The sequence below is a fragment of the Pseudonaja textilis genome, chromosome 5 (assembly GCF_049901715.1).
Source record: "Pseudonaja textilis isolate UNSWEBS1 chromosome 5, rPseTex1.2, whole genome shotgun sequence".
Taxonomy (NCBI): Eukaryota; Metazoa; Chordata; class Lepidosauria; order Squamata; family Elapidae; genus Pseudonaja; species Pseudonaja textilis.
Genome location: NC_141994.1, coordinates 55,101,151 through 55,118,656, shown reverse-complemented (window position 1 = coordinate 55,118,656; position 17,506 = coordinate 55,101,151). Strand labels below are relative to the sequence as shown.

The following is a 17,506-nucleotide window of genomic DNA, read 5'->3' as shown; positions in this document are numbered from 1 at the left end:
TGAACTGCCAACTTGCAGGCAGCCGGCAGGCAGCAGAAGTCACCTGCAGTACTGCGCCACCCCAACTTTACAACAAGCCACTGGGTGACTATGCACATTTGCCCCCACCCCCACATTATTCTCTCTGATAGGGGTTGTTGTAGGGAGACCCCATGTATATTTCTTGAGCTCTCGGAGAATAGACAGGATGTAAATGCAATACTAGAAAATGCACACATGTTCTTTTATTACTATTAATAATAAACAATGAACACATAGTATGTTAAACTCTCCCATCCAAATGCTATCCAATCCGGGGACTTCGGTACTTGCCATGAGTGACTAAAAAGTTTGAAGTTGATGGGAGTTGTAATCCAAAATATCTACATGGCAGTAAGTCAGAGAAGGCCATTGTAAAGCAAAACAATTCACTTATCTCCCTTGTTTTCATTTTTCCTTTTTGATTTATATTGTACATGATATTGGCCAGGAAGAAGGGATATCTCCCCCTGCTTATTTTCATTTGCTGCACTCAAAGGAAGATAGACAGTTGATTCCTCAAATTGTAACAATCAGTGGCCCTTCAAGCTTAGCCAAAATCAGTCATCTCAATCCATAAACATTTTGACCTTACTATGTATAATAAAGAATCCTTTTGTATACAGTCAGAGGAGTCCAGAGCAGCTGTTCATGGATATATTTCTAAAACAGAGTAAATTATTCCCCCAAACAGCATTACTAAGATCTACAGGTAGACTTAGACATATGACAGATACATTTAGATAGGTTAAGGAAGTATTATGTATAAATATCCCAGCCCCAAGCCATTAAGAGCTTTGTAAATTAAATTGTAACTCAAAGTGCTGAAATGGCTCAAACAGAAACTGCAATTCAATGAGATTACGGTACTGTATCTCACTGACTGAAGATTACTGAATGCCTTTTGTAGCAGCCTTCCGCAATAACATCTTTCTTTTCCTAATCCTGTATCTGAGGCCACAGAATTTGGAATCATCATGTCTGACGAAAGAAATGCATGCACCTGTAAGTAATATAATACATGCAAAGAAATGGGCCTTCTGAAAGAGATGTGATAAAGGACATGAGAGTCAAGATTGGACATTGAATTAGATTTGCAGGTGTGCGGAAGGCAGAGAGGTGAGAGCCAATCATTAGCACATAAGAAGCCTCTTAACAGCTCCAAATAAATGCATAAATATACTTTCAGGTATTTATGGCTTCACAATTTTTATTGTATACTTTCTCTTTATGAGTCACTTTGAATGATTCTTTCTTAAATCTTTGCACAATCTTGCTCAGGCTGACAGCCATAAGTGAACTCGGAGCAGCAAAAAGTGGCAGAGCCAGAACCAAAATGATAGCGAAGCAACTTTTAATGAAGTACTAGTGTTATGATTAAAAATAAAGGGCTTCCAATCCCTCCAGGAGGCAGTGCTCATTTCCCTTTTTTTAGCTGTGAGAGTCAGTGTTGTTCAAAGACACTTCCATATGGCCAGCAAGGCCATACACCAAGGCACATGGAAAAGTGTTACCTTCCCACTGAAGTGGTATCTATTTTTCTACTCGCATATGCATGCTTTTGAACTGCTAGGTTTGCAGGAGCTCAGGAAAGCAAAGGGAGGTCACCATGTTATGCGGTGCTCAGGCCTCAAACCTTGGCTGTCAGCTTTCCAGTTGATAATTCAGCATCTTTTAACCACTGAGCCATCACATCCCTTTTACTATTATGATTTTTTCCCACTTATTTACTAATATTACTCTTCTCTCACAATAGGAAGTGTAATTCACAGGCAATGTTTGGAACGGGGTCTGAAGGTAGCCATGTTGATGCTTTCCTACTTTACATTAACCAACCTGGCCTCTGCTTAGTTTTCAGAAATTTGTTATCCCCAAAGGAATTTAGAATAACAATTCAGATGGCTATCAAAAGCCTTCAAAAACATTTGACTACCTCCATTTAAAATTAAATACGGAAGCTGGGCTAGGATGTAATATTGCTTTTAGATAATCCTTGCCACACATGATCTTAGAACCCCCAAGGAAGTTTCAGTTTACTTTATTGATTACCACTTGGGTCATATCAAAATGCAGAGTTCCAGACACAAATTATTACTACAAATAATAAAAACAATTTAAAACAAATTGATAAAAACAATTTAAAATGGAATTGGGGTAAAATACAATTTAAAATGAAATTGGAATAAAATACAATAATTTAATATATAGATAAATAAAATATGATGAAATTATATTTCGGTGTCGCCCCTACAATCTACCGCAATCAGTTTCACATATGCCGAACTCAAACAAACCATTTTGCTTAAGTACCATACTGTGTTAAATGTTATTTTCGATTCTGGCCGCACATAAGGTAAGTTGTTTTGATATGGGGAACCCCCCCAAGGGGGGTTTTCCCCCCCAAGGGAAAAGTAGCTTCATAATTTATTGACAATACATAGTAATTTGGCATGGATTATACATATAATTATTATATAGACAATTACCTATAAAGAAGTACCTTGTTGTTTGTGTGTATATACATGTGTATGTTTTATCTACACACACTACATACACAGATCCACATAGAAAATGCCACTTTATTCTGTTTTGATACCTATACTGGTAAGAACACTGCCAGAACAGATTGCTTAATGAGAGAGCCTTTGTATGTTTGATCACAGGAATAGTAATATTTCAGCTCTGGCAGCTAATCTCTGAGCAGGTCTAGAGACCGAGTAAAATTGTCTTAGTGAATTATGACCTGGCAAAAATGCCAGTATACAGAGTTGGAGAAGACAGGTGTGCATGTTAATGGGTGACAGAGAGATGTCAGGCAGGAATATTAAAAGAAAAGAGGAGGAGGGCTTTTAAGATGGAGGGGATATGCTTCAACTGTTGATGTCCCTTAATCACATCTGTAGAAAATTAAAGCTTCCAAAGCAAAGTATTGGTACTGAAATGATCAGTGAAGAATCACTAAATGATTCTATATCCTAGTTTGAATATTTAACTGTATAATAATTGTGTTTACACAGAAAGTATAGTCAATATTGATCTAGCTCCCCCCAAAAGTTGACATTTAGTATCCTTATTCCTTAGTCAACCCACCCAGTCAGAACATCTTGCTTATGGGAGTCCTATACAAATTGTGACTTAGAACATAGCTGGCTAGAAAGAAGTGGTTGACAGTGGACTAGTGAGTTTATTATCTTATCTAAATTTGATGTAATAGTCATCCAGGTAACCTGGCTAATGGAAGAGAACAAATTAGTACAACTCCTGGGCTTTCAGGAATGGGCTTCCCCCACCTGAAATACAAAGAATAAGGGACAACCCTCTGGTGGATTATGAATCTATATTAAGCAAGAATTCCAATGGCAGTGGGAGAAACTATATAATGAAGAGAAGTTCTCATACTTTCTAGTTGTGAAATTTAGATATGAGGAGTTTGAATTAATATCGGTTAATGTATACATTCCTCCAAACACATCCCTGTATTATAACTCTGACTATTGGACATGTTTAGAAGTAATACTAGATGATATATCCATACTGTATCCTCAAGCCATAATTGCTTGGATATTTTAATGCTAAACTAGGTCTATCTTTGCATGAGTTTGCTCAAAAGAAAGGATTCCCAAAGGAATTTCTTGATAATCATTCTCAGTGGCTTTCCAGAGACAACAAAAGTAATATGCTGGTCTGCTCCTAGTCTCTTTAATTTTCAAAGGTAATCTTCAAATCTTGGGAGGTAAGGATAATAACTATATATACCCTTACACATACCACTCTGCCCATTCAAGTAGCTTCTCTTCTGTGTATCAAGAGATAAAGTTGACCTCTTTTCAGAGATTACCGTACATTTAGGTGACACCTGCTGTTATACTTCAAGGAAACAAAGAAAGAATGAAAAAATAAGATAATTACATGCATTCCTTAGTGACCTGAAAGGGTATCTTTGCTAGGAAATACAATGAGAATATTTGAGCCAGATTCAGAAATCCTATGTAAGTTTAGTCAGAAGAAAACACAATGATTTTCCTTCTTCTCCTTTTGTTCCAGAAAAGAATGAAGCTTTGGTTTTATGTGATGTGTATACAACTTAAAACCTGAGATCATACTCACAAATCAATGATTATTTTATATAAAAGTAATAGTTACCAGTTCCAGGATTTCTCTAGATATCTATTTATTTTCACTATGTTAATATTGTTAACAGTTAAACGAGTAGTTGACATTGTTACCATTAAATGACAATTTAAAACTCTTTTTTCATATTATTTAATTTATTGCCCCAGTTATGAGACCAATCAATTGATAAAATAAAAAATAAAAAACTGTTAGAGGAAGATCACAGTCCTAACCATCAACTCGAAGGTGGGACCTGGGGGTATAGATAGGTTAGCCTTGGTATGTCTGACAACTGATTTCTAACGAAAGCTCATGAATTAAAAAAAGAACCTTTGAAGTTAGGATTTTACATAAGCATGGATGTGTACATGCACAACCAGACTTTAACAGTCAATTATATTGACCCCTTTAATTTAATAAATTCAACTTACAAGCTAAACATGGAGAAAATAAAACTGTGATTATTTACAGATGTTGCCGCTGAATTGTTCTCATTTTCCAAGGAAACAAAATGCTTATTCAGTATGATGATGGGGATCACATCCAGTCAAAGCTCAGTGGGGGAAAAAACAAGATGACTCACAGCAGAGTGGATTATTAACATTTTATGTGCCTTTTATGCAACTATTCAACTAAAAAGGTTCAGAGAGATTGGTCTGTAATGAAATCACTGAAGCAATAAGAACTATTGCATTATTACCATCTCAGAAACTCAGTCCCATGTTTTATGTTGCTGCCTTTTCTCCTTCCAAATAGATTCCAAATAATTCTGACTCATTTTCCCCACCTTGAACTATTTTTAACTTGTTCCTTCCAACTGTGTCCTGAAAGCAATTTAAGACTGTTTCTACTTCTTTTTGCAAAGCAGCGTTTAACAACACGTAGGCACAGAGTATGTAGTATACCCCCTTAAACACACATACCTCCATTGTTTGAACATAATAAGAATAAAACAAAAATGTTGGTATCTTCTGAGATAACTGAGTTTTGAGATTTGAGATTTATTTTTTGACTGATGGTCTCAAAAAATCTTGGAAGGTTTTTGGAGGAGAATATTCTTCAACCCAGAAGACTGTGCCCACTGCCAAATCCTGCAGTGATGTCTTTTTCATTTCAACACATCTTGAGCTAAATCTAGAATATATTCCAGATTGAGTGTCAATGTCACCTGTGAGATTTCCAAATTTATCCAAACAATTGAAAAGGATAAATCATTGGGGAGAGCTGATTCTGGCTAACTACTAAAGGCACATTCAGACTGGTTAATACCAGTATTTTATTTATTTATACACATAGATTGTTCTCTTCCACTTCCCTAGGATTGAGTTCTATCAATCACTGTGCCCTTATATATATATAAAAGAAAGTCAAACGTATCTAGCCAATTATCATTCAAGCAGATGATTTCAAGAATAATTAACAAATCATATGCCAGGCATCTCTTCTAAAAATTAGGCAACTGGCTAGTAAAGGACAATGGCCTGCCCAAAGAGCAGTTCAATTTTGGGAAGCCTCTAAAAGGTATAAATAACCAAAACATCATGTGTAAAGTTCTTTAAAATTCCACTTCTGTCTATAATAGGAACCACTTTATCTGAGTGTCTTACTTCGGGGGTTTTAATCTTTAACCTCCACAAGATTCAGTTTAAAGTCCCTATATCAATTTTGTCATGCTTCAGCTAAATACATTTTTCCAACCTTAAGCCGCCTGCCATTGATTTATGCTATATTGATGGATACCATAAGTGGGATGACTTTTCATAAGCTCATGAAATACAATTAAATGCATAATGTATCCAAAGTACTCTAGAGCCGTGGGGGCGCAATGGTTAGAATTTCAGTACTATAGGCTAACTCACTGCTTACTCCAGGAGTTCTGAGGTTGACTCAGCCTTCCATCCTTACAAGATCAGTAAAATGAGGGCCCAGATATGGTGACAATTTAAACTGCTTACAGAGGGCTGTAAAGCACTGTGAAGCGCTATTGCGATTGCTTTCAGAGAACTTAATGTATGTAACTTAATGTACCAATGGCTTATGGGCATTTCTCAAAGCAAAGTTTGGATAGTATTTAATTTTAATAAACATAAAATAGCTACTTTTAAGTAAAGTAAAGATAGTATTTAAACCTTATTCTTAGACTGATTTCTATTTTAGCACAACCATCATAAAGCAGAGACAACACAAGTCAATGGTGTAAATATCACCGAAGGTGAAAGCTATTGCTGATTTTCCTTCTTCTCTTCTGTTACAATAATGAAAAGAAAAGCTACCCAGCGTTCCAACAAAATCGCAATCACTTTCAACCTCACTCATTTTTCCCATGATTAATGAAACGTAGTGAAAATATGAAATATGAAATGGAGTGAAACAATTCTACAATAAACCAATTCCTGTAAACAGGAGGGCAGTTATATTCCCAGACCAAATTGTGCAAAATGGAACAGCTCTCAGCTCTACTTTCTTCATAATATGTATAAAAAGAAGGCAATTCTGAAAGGCTGCAGAGTCCATATTACTAGAAGTAATAATAATTTTCCTTATGATGCAGGTGAAGGTTGGCTGAAATTATGAACTAGATTTGCATTCGGCAACCTTTGCTTCCATATTTAACCTTTTGGGGAAGATGGAGGAGAACAGGGAGCAAGGCCTTACACCAAGTGGGTGAGGCCATGTCATTTATGAGTGAGACCAAGATCATCCATGTTCTGGAGAAAAAAAAATTGCCTTTGCTTTACCTATATTGTACCTATTTTAGGATTTATAATACAGTGATTTACCATCTTAATTTTGTGACTCTAGATCAGAGGTCCCCAAACTTGGCAACTTTAAGACTTCAACTCCCAAAATTCTTCAGCCACCATAGCTGGGAGTTGAAGTCCACAAGTCTTAAAGTCGCCAAGTTTGGGGACCCCTGCTCTAGGTAGTTCATAATACAAAACATAACAGAAATAACATTGCATAATCATGGGGATATTTGGAGGGTAATTTCCATTTCAAAATAGACTCAATCATTAAAAAGGCAGAAGTTGGTTCTATTGTTTTTAGCATTTGCCAAAATTTTGTTACAAATAATAATTAGGTGTTCTTTCTCTTTTAATTTGTTACAAATATGAATATTAAACTTATATTAAACTTAATATTAAACTTATACTGTTAAATAATACACAGGCCATGCAAAAAGTATGAACACTGTATATATCAAATGTTAATCAATGACAACTAATTTTTTAAGATGCAACAGGTTTCCTTATTCATAAAGAATTTTCTTGATACCATATCCTGAGGTAATTTTTAGAAGATATTATCTATTACATAACAGCCTTGCAAACTCTAGACGTGGGATCACAAATGTTTAGCTTCACTAGCTTGCATTCTGCAAAATAAGCATTTTATGTCCTTCCATTTATGAACAGGTAATGGCAGCCATATTATAAGAGTACTCTTAATAGTTGTTAGCAAGTCACAAAACACCTATGCATTTTAGAACATTCCCACTTCTCCAATTCTTACCTTCTGACGCTGCTGTATGTTGCTCATGGTATCTGGCTGAAACTCAAGTTTATCTGTGCGGCAAAGCTTCCAGTATAAAATTATGATTATCAATAGCACCACAGCTACAGGGACTGCAACCCCAACAATAATCCATAGATTATTCTGTGATTCTGGAGGAGGTTCTTTGACTTGATCTACAGCTATCAAGGGGATTGGGAAAAAGTTAGAATTTATGTACCAAATTCTAGCAGTATTTAAACATAGTGTGAAAGCATTAACTTCTAAAATATATTTATCAGACATGAACGTTTAGTACTTTAGTCTCATGTAGTCACTCTACCAACTTTTTCCAACTGATGTTCTCCTGATGTATGAGAGAATTGCCAGTGAGATAAATATCCTGAGGTCAAAAGCAAGGTCAGAAGCTATCCAGAGTTTGTGGCTATCTATGCAATCTCACTTCATCTATTCTCACATTCAATACATTGGTAACAATTATATAAGAAGCTAAATATCTATGGAGATTCTCAGTCATCCAGGTCATGATTGTCCCAAAGGTGCTTTTTCAAGAGGCAACTGGCCTTTCTATTTTTTCTTTGAAGAAGTTTCGTTTCTCATCCAAGAAGCTGAAGAAGAAAAACCCAAAAGGCTACTTTCTCAGTCAACCATGACCTGGATGACTGAGAATCTCCATAGACATTGGGACTTCCAGACATCTGGAAGATTGTACCAAAATGTATGATCAACTAAGATATAATCAAATGGATAAAAAGAATTGGAGGAAGGAATTTCTATCTGAAATTTTTATAACTATTGGCAGCCTCTACAACAGGATTTAAATTTGACCATCAGTTGCACACTGTATCTCAGAAAACCATCTTAATGATTTAATTTCTCATCTTATTAAATAATTTATTCAAAGTGAAATTCATAAATATTGAATAATCAAATTACATGAATTTGTTTTAAAACCATTATATAAATATTAACGCATTGTAAGACAGACAGCAACCTGTAGAATTCTGAACAAGATGAACATTGCAATATCTTAATTTTAAAAATTGCAGGTATTTTCTATTTTTCTTAACTGCTCATACAAATAGAGGATTTATAAAAGCTACATACCATACCAACTTCAATAGTTTATATAAGAACATATGCTGATAAATTGTAATCTTGCAGAAAATCTATTACTGTCCCTAAAGAAAAAATAAGCTAGCTATAAATATTTCATATTCATATAATATATGCTGATATAATAAATGCTGAAATTTAGTGCCAAAAGCATAACACTCCTTCTCCCCTTCCATATCTGGAAAAGTTGAAGTGCTACAGTGCTTTTGTAAATATCTACATATAAGCCACAGAACAGAATAATGGGAAAATTAGTTTCATCATGCTAATAACAGAAATATTCTGTGTCTAGGAATCAGTCAAAGTAACTACAATGGCTTCAGGCCGTAAACAGTCTTGAGGATCTTTGTAAAGTCTAAGCAATCTGAACTGGATTTCCCCATATATATTTTTTGATCCATTAAGAACAAAAAAGGCATATATTAGAGAAAGTACTTGCTCAGTATGTATTTTTTGTGAGAAGATATGTACAACCATTTTTATGAGTTTTCTTGCAGACTTACTGGGAAAGATGGAATAAATCTATGTATAAAAATGTGAGGCACACTATCAAGTTAGCCATATTTATTGGAATCCCAATGTAAACAATACCCATTAGCCAAACTAGACAAGTTACTAAAGGGCCTACAGTCAGATTTCCTTTACATGCTGTTCTTGTTGTGTGGCATGGTGTTTATAGTTTTTGAAAGGCATCATTTAGGGAAAGCTAGTTTAGGGAGTTTAGATCAATTTCTGCTGGGAAGGTAGTCATGACTATGGAGGAGTTACTGTCAATCAATCTGACAATCATTACAGGGTTGCTGTAGCAATCAAATTACAGGGAAGGAGAAACCATACCTCCTACTATGTGCTTCTCAAAGAAAGGATGGTATCCACCTACAATAATCAAAGAAAAGTAAATCTTCCCCTAAAGCAGGCATGGGACCTAGATTCAGTTCAGGAGCAAGTCCAAGCCAACTAGCCAGCTGATGGAGTGATATTAGGAAATGCTGCTTAATGAAGTAACAGCTCCAATAATGTTCTTCCCTGACTCCCACTCTTGGCATTATTAGTTTTTCCTTGCTGGAAGAGTAGCAGATAGAGAGAACAGCTTGTCTGGCACATGCCTTTCTTCCAGTGAGGAAGATCCTTGCTGGAGAAGCCAGCAGAAGCAATCTTCCTAGATCAGAAGAGATTGCAGGGGAGTTTCTTAAAATCCTATTGGTTTTGTCCATGCCTTCCCTTTCTCCCCCAAGACCACAGGAAAACATGCCACTATTTTCCCAAAGGAAGCTTCTTGATGAAAAGAAAACAGGTTCTGAACTAATAAGCAAGGAGTGTTTCCCTTAAGGAGTTATCTAACCAAACACTGCAAGTCAGTGTTTCTCAACCAGCATGCTAGCTGGGAAATCTAGGGAGTTGATGTCCACATATCTTAAAATTGTCAAATTGAAAAACACTGATTTCAATGACATTAAACACTTCAAAGTTTGGAAATCTGGTTCAGTCTACACATCTCTAATGTTTAAAGTCATTTTTAATTTGAACATAGCTCACTTTCACAGTGTTGCATAATGCCCCCTCTCTTATTTGTACTACTATAGTCACATCTTCAGAATGAAATCAGATAATAATTTAATACAGAGAAAAAAGCACCGTAAAGCCTTAAAAACCAACCAATCTACTATGGCAAAATATAGTTTGCGGTGACATAATACTTAATGACGTTATCTTCAACCTGCTATAAATCAACTGAAGATGATGTGCATGTGTGTTGCTGCAAGAAATTTAGGTTGCTATGTCTCCAGAGAGTATTGACTAAACAGTTACCATAGTGAGCAATTAACCACGTAGGGAACTGTTATGTAACAGTGCTTTGCGTTGTGAGGAGAATATTACACTTCCACAGAGTCCAAGGAAACAGAGGTGTTAAAATTCTCCACATCATAAAAGTTGAAACATTGGCACACACACACACAAGCAATTTCCCACAAAACTGTATGCATGTAGACTGTTTTCTTGAACATATTGCAAGGATTATTTATTATTGTATTTGTTTGGAGACTCACGCTGAGCCACTGGACCCTGAATGCGATAACCCAGGATGATGGCAGCCTTCTGGATATCCACCCTATTAATCAAATCTGATGCCTTCACAGCACTGAGCCTTTCCCCATCTCGATCTTCCACAAAATAGACCAGCATAATTGGGCTGTCGGCTTCCTCTAAGCGTGACAAATTCACCATCTGAAAAGGCACGAGAATTTCAATTAAAAGTCATGCTAGAAACGTGAAGGACTCCATTTTCATTATTTTTCACCATCTCATACTTTGGGGCGACTTGGGTCATGGATCACTGACACCCCATTCTTTGGGGTGGGATAGGCCATTGTCTATTTGAATGATAGCCACTGGCTGTGTTTGAATGTCACATACTTTAGCAAAAAGATCCACACGCACAAAGAAACAACACTTTTGGAGTGGTAGGATTTTGGAATATATTATGAATGCTGTAAAAAAAGAAGAATTTGAAGGAGGGGCTTATCCATTCATAAAATCACAGGGAATACTGGTTGTCTTTGACTTATAACAGTTCTTTTAGTGACTGGTGGAAGATACAACAGCACTGAAAAAAGTGACTTCCCACCCTTATGACTGCTGCCATATCCCCATGGTTACATGATTAAATTTCATTAATATTTATTACAGTTGCAATATCCTGGGGTCACATGATCACCTTTAGTGACCTTCTGACAAATAAAATCAAAGGGGAAGCCAGGTTTACTTAACCATATTACTAGCTTAACAACTGCAGTCATTCACTTAATAACTGTGGCAAGAAAGATCTTAAAATGAGGCAAAGCTCACTTAACAAATGTCAACAGAAATTTTGGTTTCAATTATTATCGTAAGTTGAGGATTACCTGTATTACCATTTTACTAGATGTATGTACATCCCCTCTAGCACACACTCCAAATCATTGCTTACATTTTTCTTTTTGATAGACAGGTGAATGTGCTTCCAAAGAGAGCACCGGTTTACAATCACTGATCATTTTTATTTTTTGTTTAGGATCCCAAAACAGTCTTGGTTGGAAACAAAGAAGATAAACAATGATGTCTAATTTTGCATGGTCTCAGATTTCCATGTTTTGAATTAAAATATAAAAATCATGTGAGGCAATGATCCCAAAGGCCACTAAATATGTATGTATGTATGTATGTATGTATGTATGTATGTATGTATGTATGTGTGTATGTATTGATGCCCAATTGATTCCAAGTGAAATTTTCACAGTTAACTCAAAGACTTTTAAATTACGTTAGTATTAAAACAAGAAATAAGTATTTTAATGTTTGCTAAAAAACAAAGCAAAAGCTAGTATGCATCAGAGCAAAGCTCGAGGCTTCATCGTCTTTATTTTCAAGAATATCTGTGTATACGCATATTTATATAATATAATACTTATACAATACCAACAGTGGGAGGCTCTACCTCAGTGCTTTTTATGGAAGGCACTAACTTGCTAAGGGAAATAACATAGATAATGGTAAAATGCTGGCAGTGGTACATACTAGTATGCAACATCCTGCTTTACATCTTCTAACTCCCCTCTCCATCTGCTAGCAAAAACTACAAGAACGTTGCTTCAATAACCTACTTTCTGATTTAAAGAGATTACTGTCTTTTGTACTCAAATATGGCCAATATTCAAATGATGACCCTCCAGTTTATTGAATCCAAAATAAATGGTAGATACTAGTTGTGATTTATTTTGATAAGCTACAGTTTAAGCAGACTACATTTCTAGATTTTGATGCAATTATGAACCATAATTACTTCAAGCTTGAAAATGGTTGCTTCCAATCTTAGTCACACTGTCATAGAAGTAGGAGAGGGAAGAGGTGAACAGGGTCACTCACAGAAAACTAAACCATTATCATTGTGTTTGGACCAGGCCAATGGCAGACAATTACCCAGGTAATACATAAAACACAAGATAACGTCAGACAAATAGATGCAAAATTGGTTAAAATTCAGAAAGGAAGAGAATTTATCTGTTTTTCAACCAAATTTGCCTAAGACACTCAAGGGAAATTACTAACAAATCTAATGTAAAATCTACAGTCAATAGAACATTAAATCAAACATCACAACTCAGAAGTGGAAACTGAAACCACGAAGAAAAAATAAATTGAGGAAGGCTTAAAAAAAAAAACCAATGCAAAAATATTTGCCAAATTTCATCGATGTGGAAATATTTGCAAATTAGTTATTAATACTTAATAGCAAGACTGGATACCCACTTTAAAGTTAATTATGAAAGATGGCTTGTGGTCCAAGGCTGAAATCTTAAAATCATCTGCTCACAGTTTTGCTTACATCAAGAAACCCAGGAGAAAAACCTGAAACAGTTCCATTCTCCAAACCTTTTGTTCCCTCCCATCTCTTTTCTTCACTCTCCTCTATCATGGCTAAGGGAGAAAATAAGAAACACTACATTTTTCTACAGTATCTTGCTAACGGTTGTAGTTTTTCTGATTATTGACTTCCCGTTCATTGAAACATTCACATTATTCTATTTTCTACAGTAACTGTAGGTAACAATGTGCTAAGGAGAAAAATAATCCTGACATCATCTTACTATCTTTGGAGAATGAGAGGAGCTGAGAATAACAGCACAGAAAGCCAAAGAATAACAAGCAAAAAATTTCATTTACTGAACACTAACAAAAGAACAACATGAAACAAACCCCTACTCAGCCTAAATTAATTAAAATTCTGCTTACACATGTCACAGTGTAAGCCCCAGCAAATGAAAAAGCAGCATCAATAAAATGAAATTCAAAGCATTTGGGGCATGAGAAAGATTTTAAAAAGGGCTGATGGTGATGATGACAAAAATTATTATTATTGATGTCTTTCCCAACTTAAGCTTCACTCCCATTTTCTTTGAAATACCTGCACAATGTTCTTCCCAGCAAAAGTTGCTCTTCTCCATCTTCGCCCTCGGCCCGTAGCCTCATTCAACAAGTGGGCTAGCTTTCGTTCCATCTCAGCCTGAAAAACTTCTTCTTCAACTTTCTGGTTGACAACTCCCAGAACAACTAAGTTGAAATAAGCATTGAAATAGAAAAAAAATGTATGCTTTTAAAGGATGCTTGAAATGTTCACCTTGACATCATAGGTAAACTACACATTCCTTGTCATTAGAGTTATATTCAAAATGGTAAACAGAAGATTTATTATTTGGGAAACGGCAACTATATCTTTGCTAATTGTTACACCAGAATCTGAGTTCTACAAAAGTTTCGTGCATAGATTTTAATGCAGTATAATAATTTAAAGGATAGGAAATAGTGCCACCAAGTGCTTATGCCTACACCATCTTCAGAAGACCCCTGAGATCCTCATACTAAATAATTTTTAACACAGCTGAAATTTTATAAGACTTTCATAAGAGAGACAAGGGTTCTCACCTGAAGTCTCATGAAATTTCAGATTTTATCGTGAATGCATGGGAATAACTGAAATGATTCTGGTCATTTTAAAAGTATTTATATTTTCTGGCACTTATGTCTCTTTTTACAGTAGTCACTAGATAATGGCTAGTACCTGAAAGGTTTGACAATTTCCATTACCGTATAGAACTTTGACCTGAATAAAGGGTATAAACAATTAGGAATTTATGTGTGTGTGTGTGTGTGTTCACGCCTTCAAGTCAGCCTTCACTACTAGCAACTTTGGACTAATCCTTGCAGTTTACTTGACAGGAATTTTGGAAGTGTTGGCCATTGTTTACTTCATAGGACTCAAGAGTGACTGACTCAAGGAGATCCAACTACTATACCAAACTGACTCTCATACAAACCACTAGAGCAAGGGTGTCAAACTGGCAGCTTGCGGGCCGGTTACCTCCCGCGCAGGCCACACCCACCTGGGTTCCACAAAGGCAAAAAACGTCATGATATGTCACATGATATCACGTGATGTGATCAAATTTGACACCCATGACTAGGAGATAATAAATTGTACTTTTACTTCTCACATCTTTTTCCTGAAATTCATTTTGCATACCTATTAGTTTTTTTTCCTCTATTAATCCTTATTAATCCTTAACTTTGGCTCTAAGAATTACATCATGTAATTAACCTCTGCAATAGATGGTTTTCTATTGGGCATGTGGATGTTTAAATTTACCCGTCTCTCCATTTTTGTGATAGTTCATTTTTCTCTGTTTCTCTTTATGCAAACTAGTAGGGACATTTGCAATGTCTGCCTTCCAAGATATTGTTTCAAACCACAAACTGTTAAAATCATCAAACTGTTTAGTGCAAACTGCGCCGTTAAAGAGTAAACACAAATATTGCTGTCAAATGTAGTTCAACCCCACTAATACCTCCTTCAATATTTGTTTGTATCAGAAATTCTCCCAGTAAATGAATGATTAATTATTCAGAACTTATGTATTTACTGCTGAATATAATATTGAAAGAAAAATTTAAAATTGAATCTGTGTGTAGTGGAAACTCTAGACTGAGTAGAAAATCTAGACTGCCCAAGAATCTATGGATGCGAGCAAGAAATAGTAGCATAAAAGGAGGATTAAGATAGACATGTAGGCAAAAATTAGTCAGGAGGGAAATGGAAGAATACAAGCTGTAAAAACAGCTGAAAGAGGAAATGGCTAACCAGGGAAAATTAACTGAATGGGATAACAGGAAAGCTAACTGAATTGGAAAACAGGAAAGGCAAAACTAAAACTAAAAAACAGGAAAAATCTATTATACTAGGAATCCATAGAAAAACTCAGAACTTAAAACAGGTAACTGAGCATACCTAATGAACTGGTTAATATTATTTGACACACCTTGCAGATATTAGCTGCTAATTTTAATGTACATGCAATGTATGGTTCAGTATTTTTAAGGAAAGTAGCAGGAAATATGTAGGAGGAAGAGTGTAACCTCATAATACCTCAGCCAATGGGGAATGAAGAGGGATGTGGCAGCCGGGACAGGGTTGTATAAAGAAGGGAATATTTTGGGTTGGAACTTTGGAGAACCACTCTTTGAAAAGTTTTTCTCCTGTTTGTTGCAATAATCAAAACAAAAGACCTTCAATGAGTCTTGACTAGTTGTTGGTCAGGCGAGTTTGCCTCTGGTCATAAAGGAAAGTAGCCAGGAACACATAACACTGCTAAAACTCTCATTGTGTTTATCTCTTTGTCTCTTTGTACCCTCGGGTTAACCCAAACTATGTATTATACATAAAGTTTTTGAATCAAGGTACCTAAAATCCACTAACTTTAAAAAAAAATAGAAAAATTCTGGGAGCCACTACTCCTGTGGAATTGAGACCAGCACAATACCAGTGAGAAAGAAAAACAAGAAATCCAAAAAAACAGCATGGCTGCACAAAGATCTCTCTGGCAGATTGAAAGAAAAAAAGGACAAGTACAAAAAATGGAAAGAAGGACATACAACTAAGGCAGAATATCAGCAGATAGCCAGAATCTGCAAAGACAAAGTCAGGATAGCAAAGGCTCAGAACGAACAAAGACTTGCAACAAAAGTCAAAGTTAATAAAAAAAGTTTCTTCCAACATATAAATTACAAGAAAAAAATCAAGGAAACAGTCAGTTCACTAAAGAGAGAAGATGGCAAGGAAATAACAGGCAACAGAGAGAAAGCAGAACTGCTTAACTCATTCTTTGCATCCATCTTCACACAAAAAGAAACCATAGCTCAACCCACCAAAAACATAACTGTAAAAGACAGACCAGAAATAAAAGTTAAAATAAGCAAACAAATAGTAAGAGAACACCTGTCTGATCTTGATGAAAACAAATCACCGGGGCCTGATGGATTACATCCCAGAGTTTTAAAGAAGCTGGCAGAGGTCATCTCAGAACCGCTGCACCATATCTTTCAAAATTCCTGGAGCACCGGGGAACTACCAGAGGACTGGAAAAGAGCTGACGTGATTCCCATCTTCAAAAAAGGGGGGAAAAAACAGACCCAGGAAACTATAGACCAATCAGCCTAACATCAATACCCAGGAAGATACTAGAAAAGATAATAAAAAAACAGATCTGCCAACATCTAGAAACAAGTAAAGTAATAACTACCAGTCAGCATGGATTTGTTAAAAACAGATCATGCCAAACCAATCTTATTTCATTCCTCAACAAAGTGACTAAATTAGTAGACCAACAAAATACTGTGGACATAATATATTTAGATTTCAGCAAGGCATTCAACAAAGCAGACCACAACCTACTTCTTAGTAAGTTAGAAAAAAGTGGAATAGATAGCACCACCACTAAGTGGACTCACAACTGGCTGGCAAACTGTACTCAACGAGTAGTCCTTAATGGGTCTAAGTCTACATGGAGGGAAGTAAGCAGTGGGGTGCCACAAGGTTCCTTCTTAGGCCCAGTATTCTTCAATATCTTCATTAATGACTTAGATGAGGGAACAGAAGGGGAACTTACCAAATCTGCAGATGATATTAAGCTGGCAGGAATATCTCACACCCAAGAAGACAGGCTCAAGATCCAGATGGATCTTGACAAACTAGAACACTGGGCCATATCTAACAAAATGAAATTCAATGTAGAGAATAGTAAAGTCCTACACTTAGGCAAGAAAAACCCAAAGTACAGATATAGACTGGGTGAACCCAGGCTCAATAGCAGTAACTGTGAGAGGGATCTTGGAGTCTTAGTGGACAACCAGCTAAATATGAGCCAGCAGTGTGCAG

General features: G+C 36.0%; 1 protein-coding gene across 3 annotated transcripts in view; it reads right to left on the bottom strand.

Annotated features, from left to right (window-relative positions):
• KIAA1549 (KIAA1549 ortholog) overlaps window positions 1-17,506 on the bottom strand; it is a 121,247-nt gene that overhangs the window by 25,699 nt on the left and 78,042 nt on the right. For all 3 annotated transcript variants that reach the window (XM_087934910.1, XM_087934912.1, XM_087934911.1), the window contains exons 8-10: window positions 13,703-13,848; window positions 10,809-10,986; window positions 7,645-7,826 (exon numbers count right to left, since the gene is read on the bottom strand). In XM_087934910.1, coding sequence (XP_087791036.1) covers window positions 7,645-7,826; window positions 10,809-10,986; window positions 13,703-13,848 — 506 coding nt within the window. The remainder of the gene's footprint in view (window positions 1-7,644; window positions 7,827-10,808; window positions 10,987-13,702; window positions 13,849-17,506) is intronic.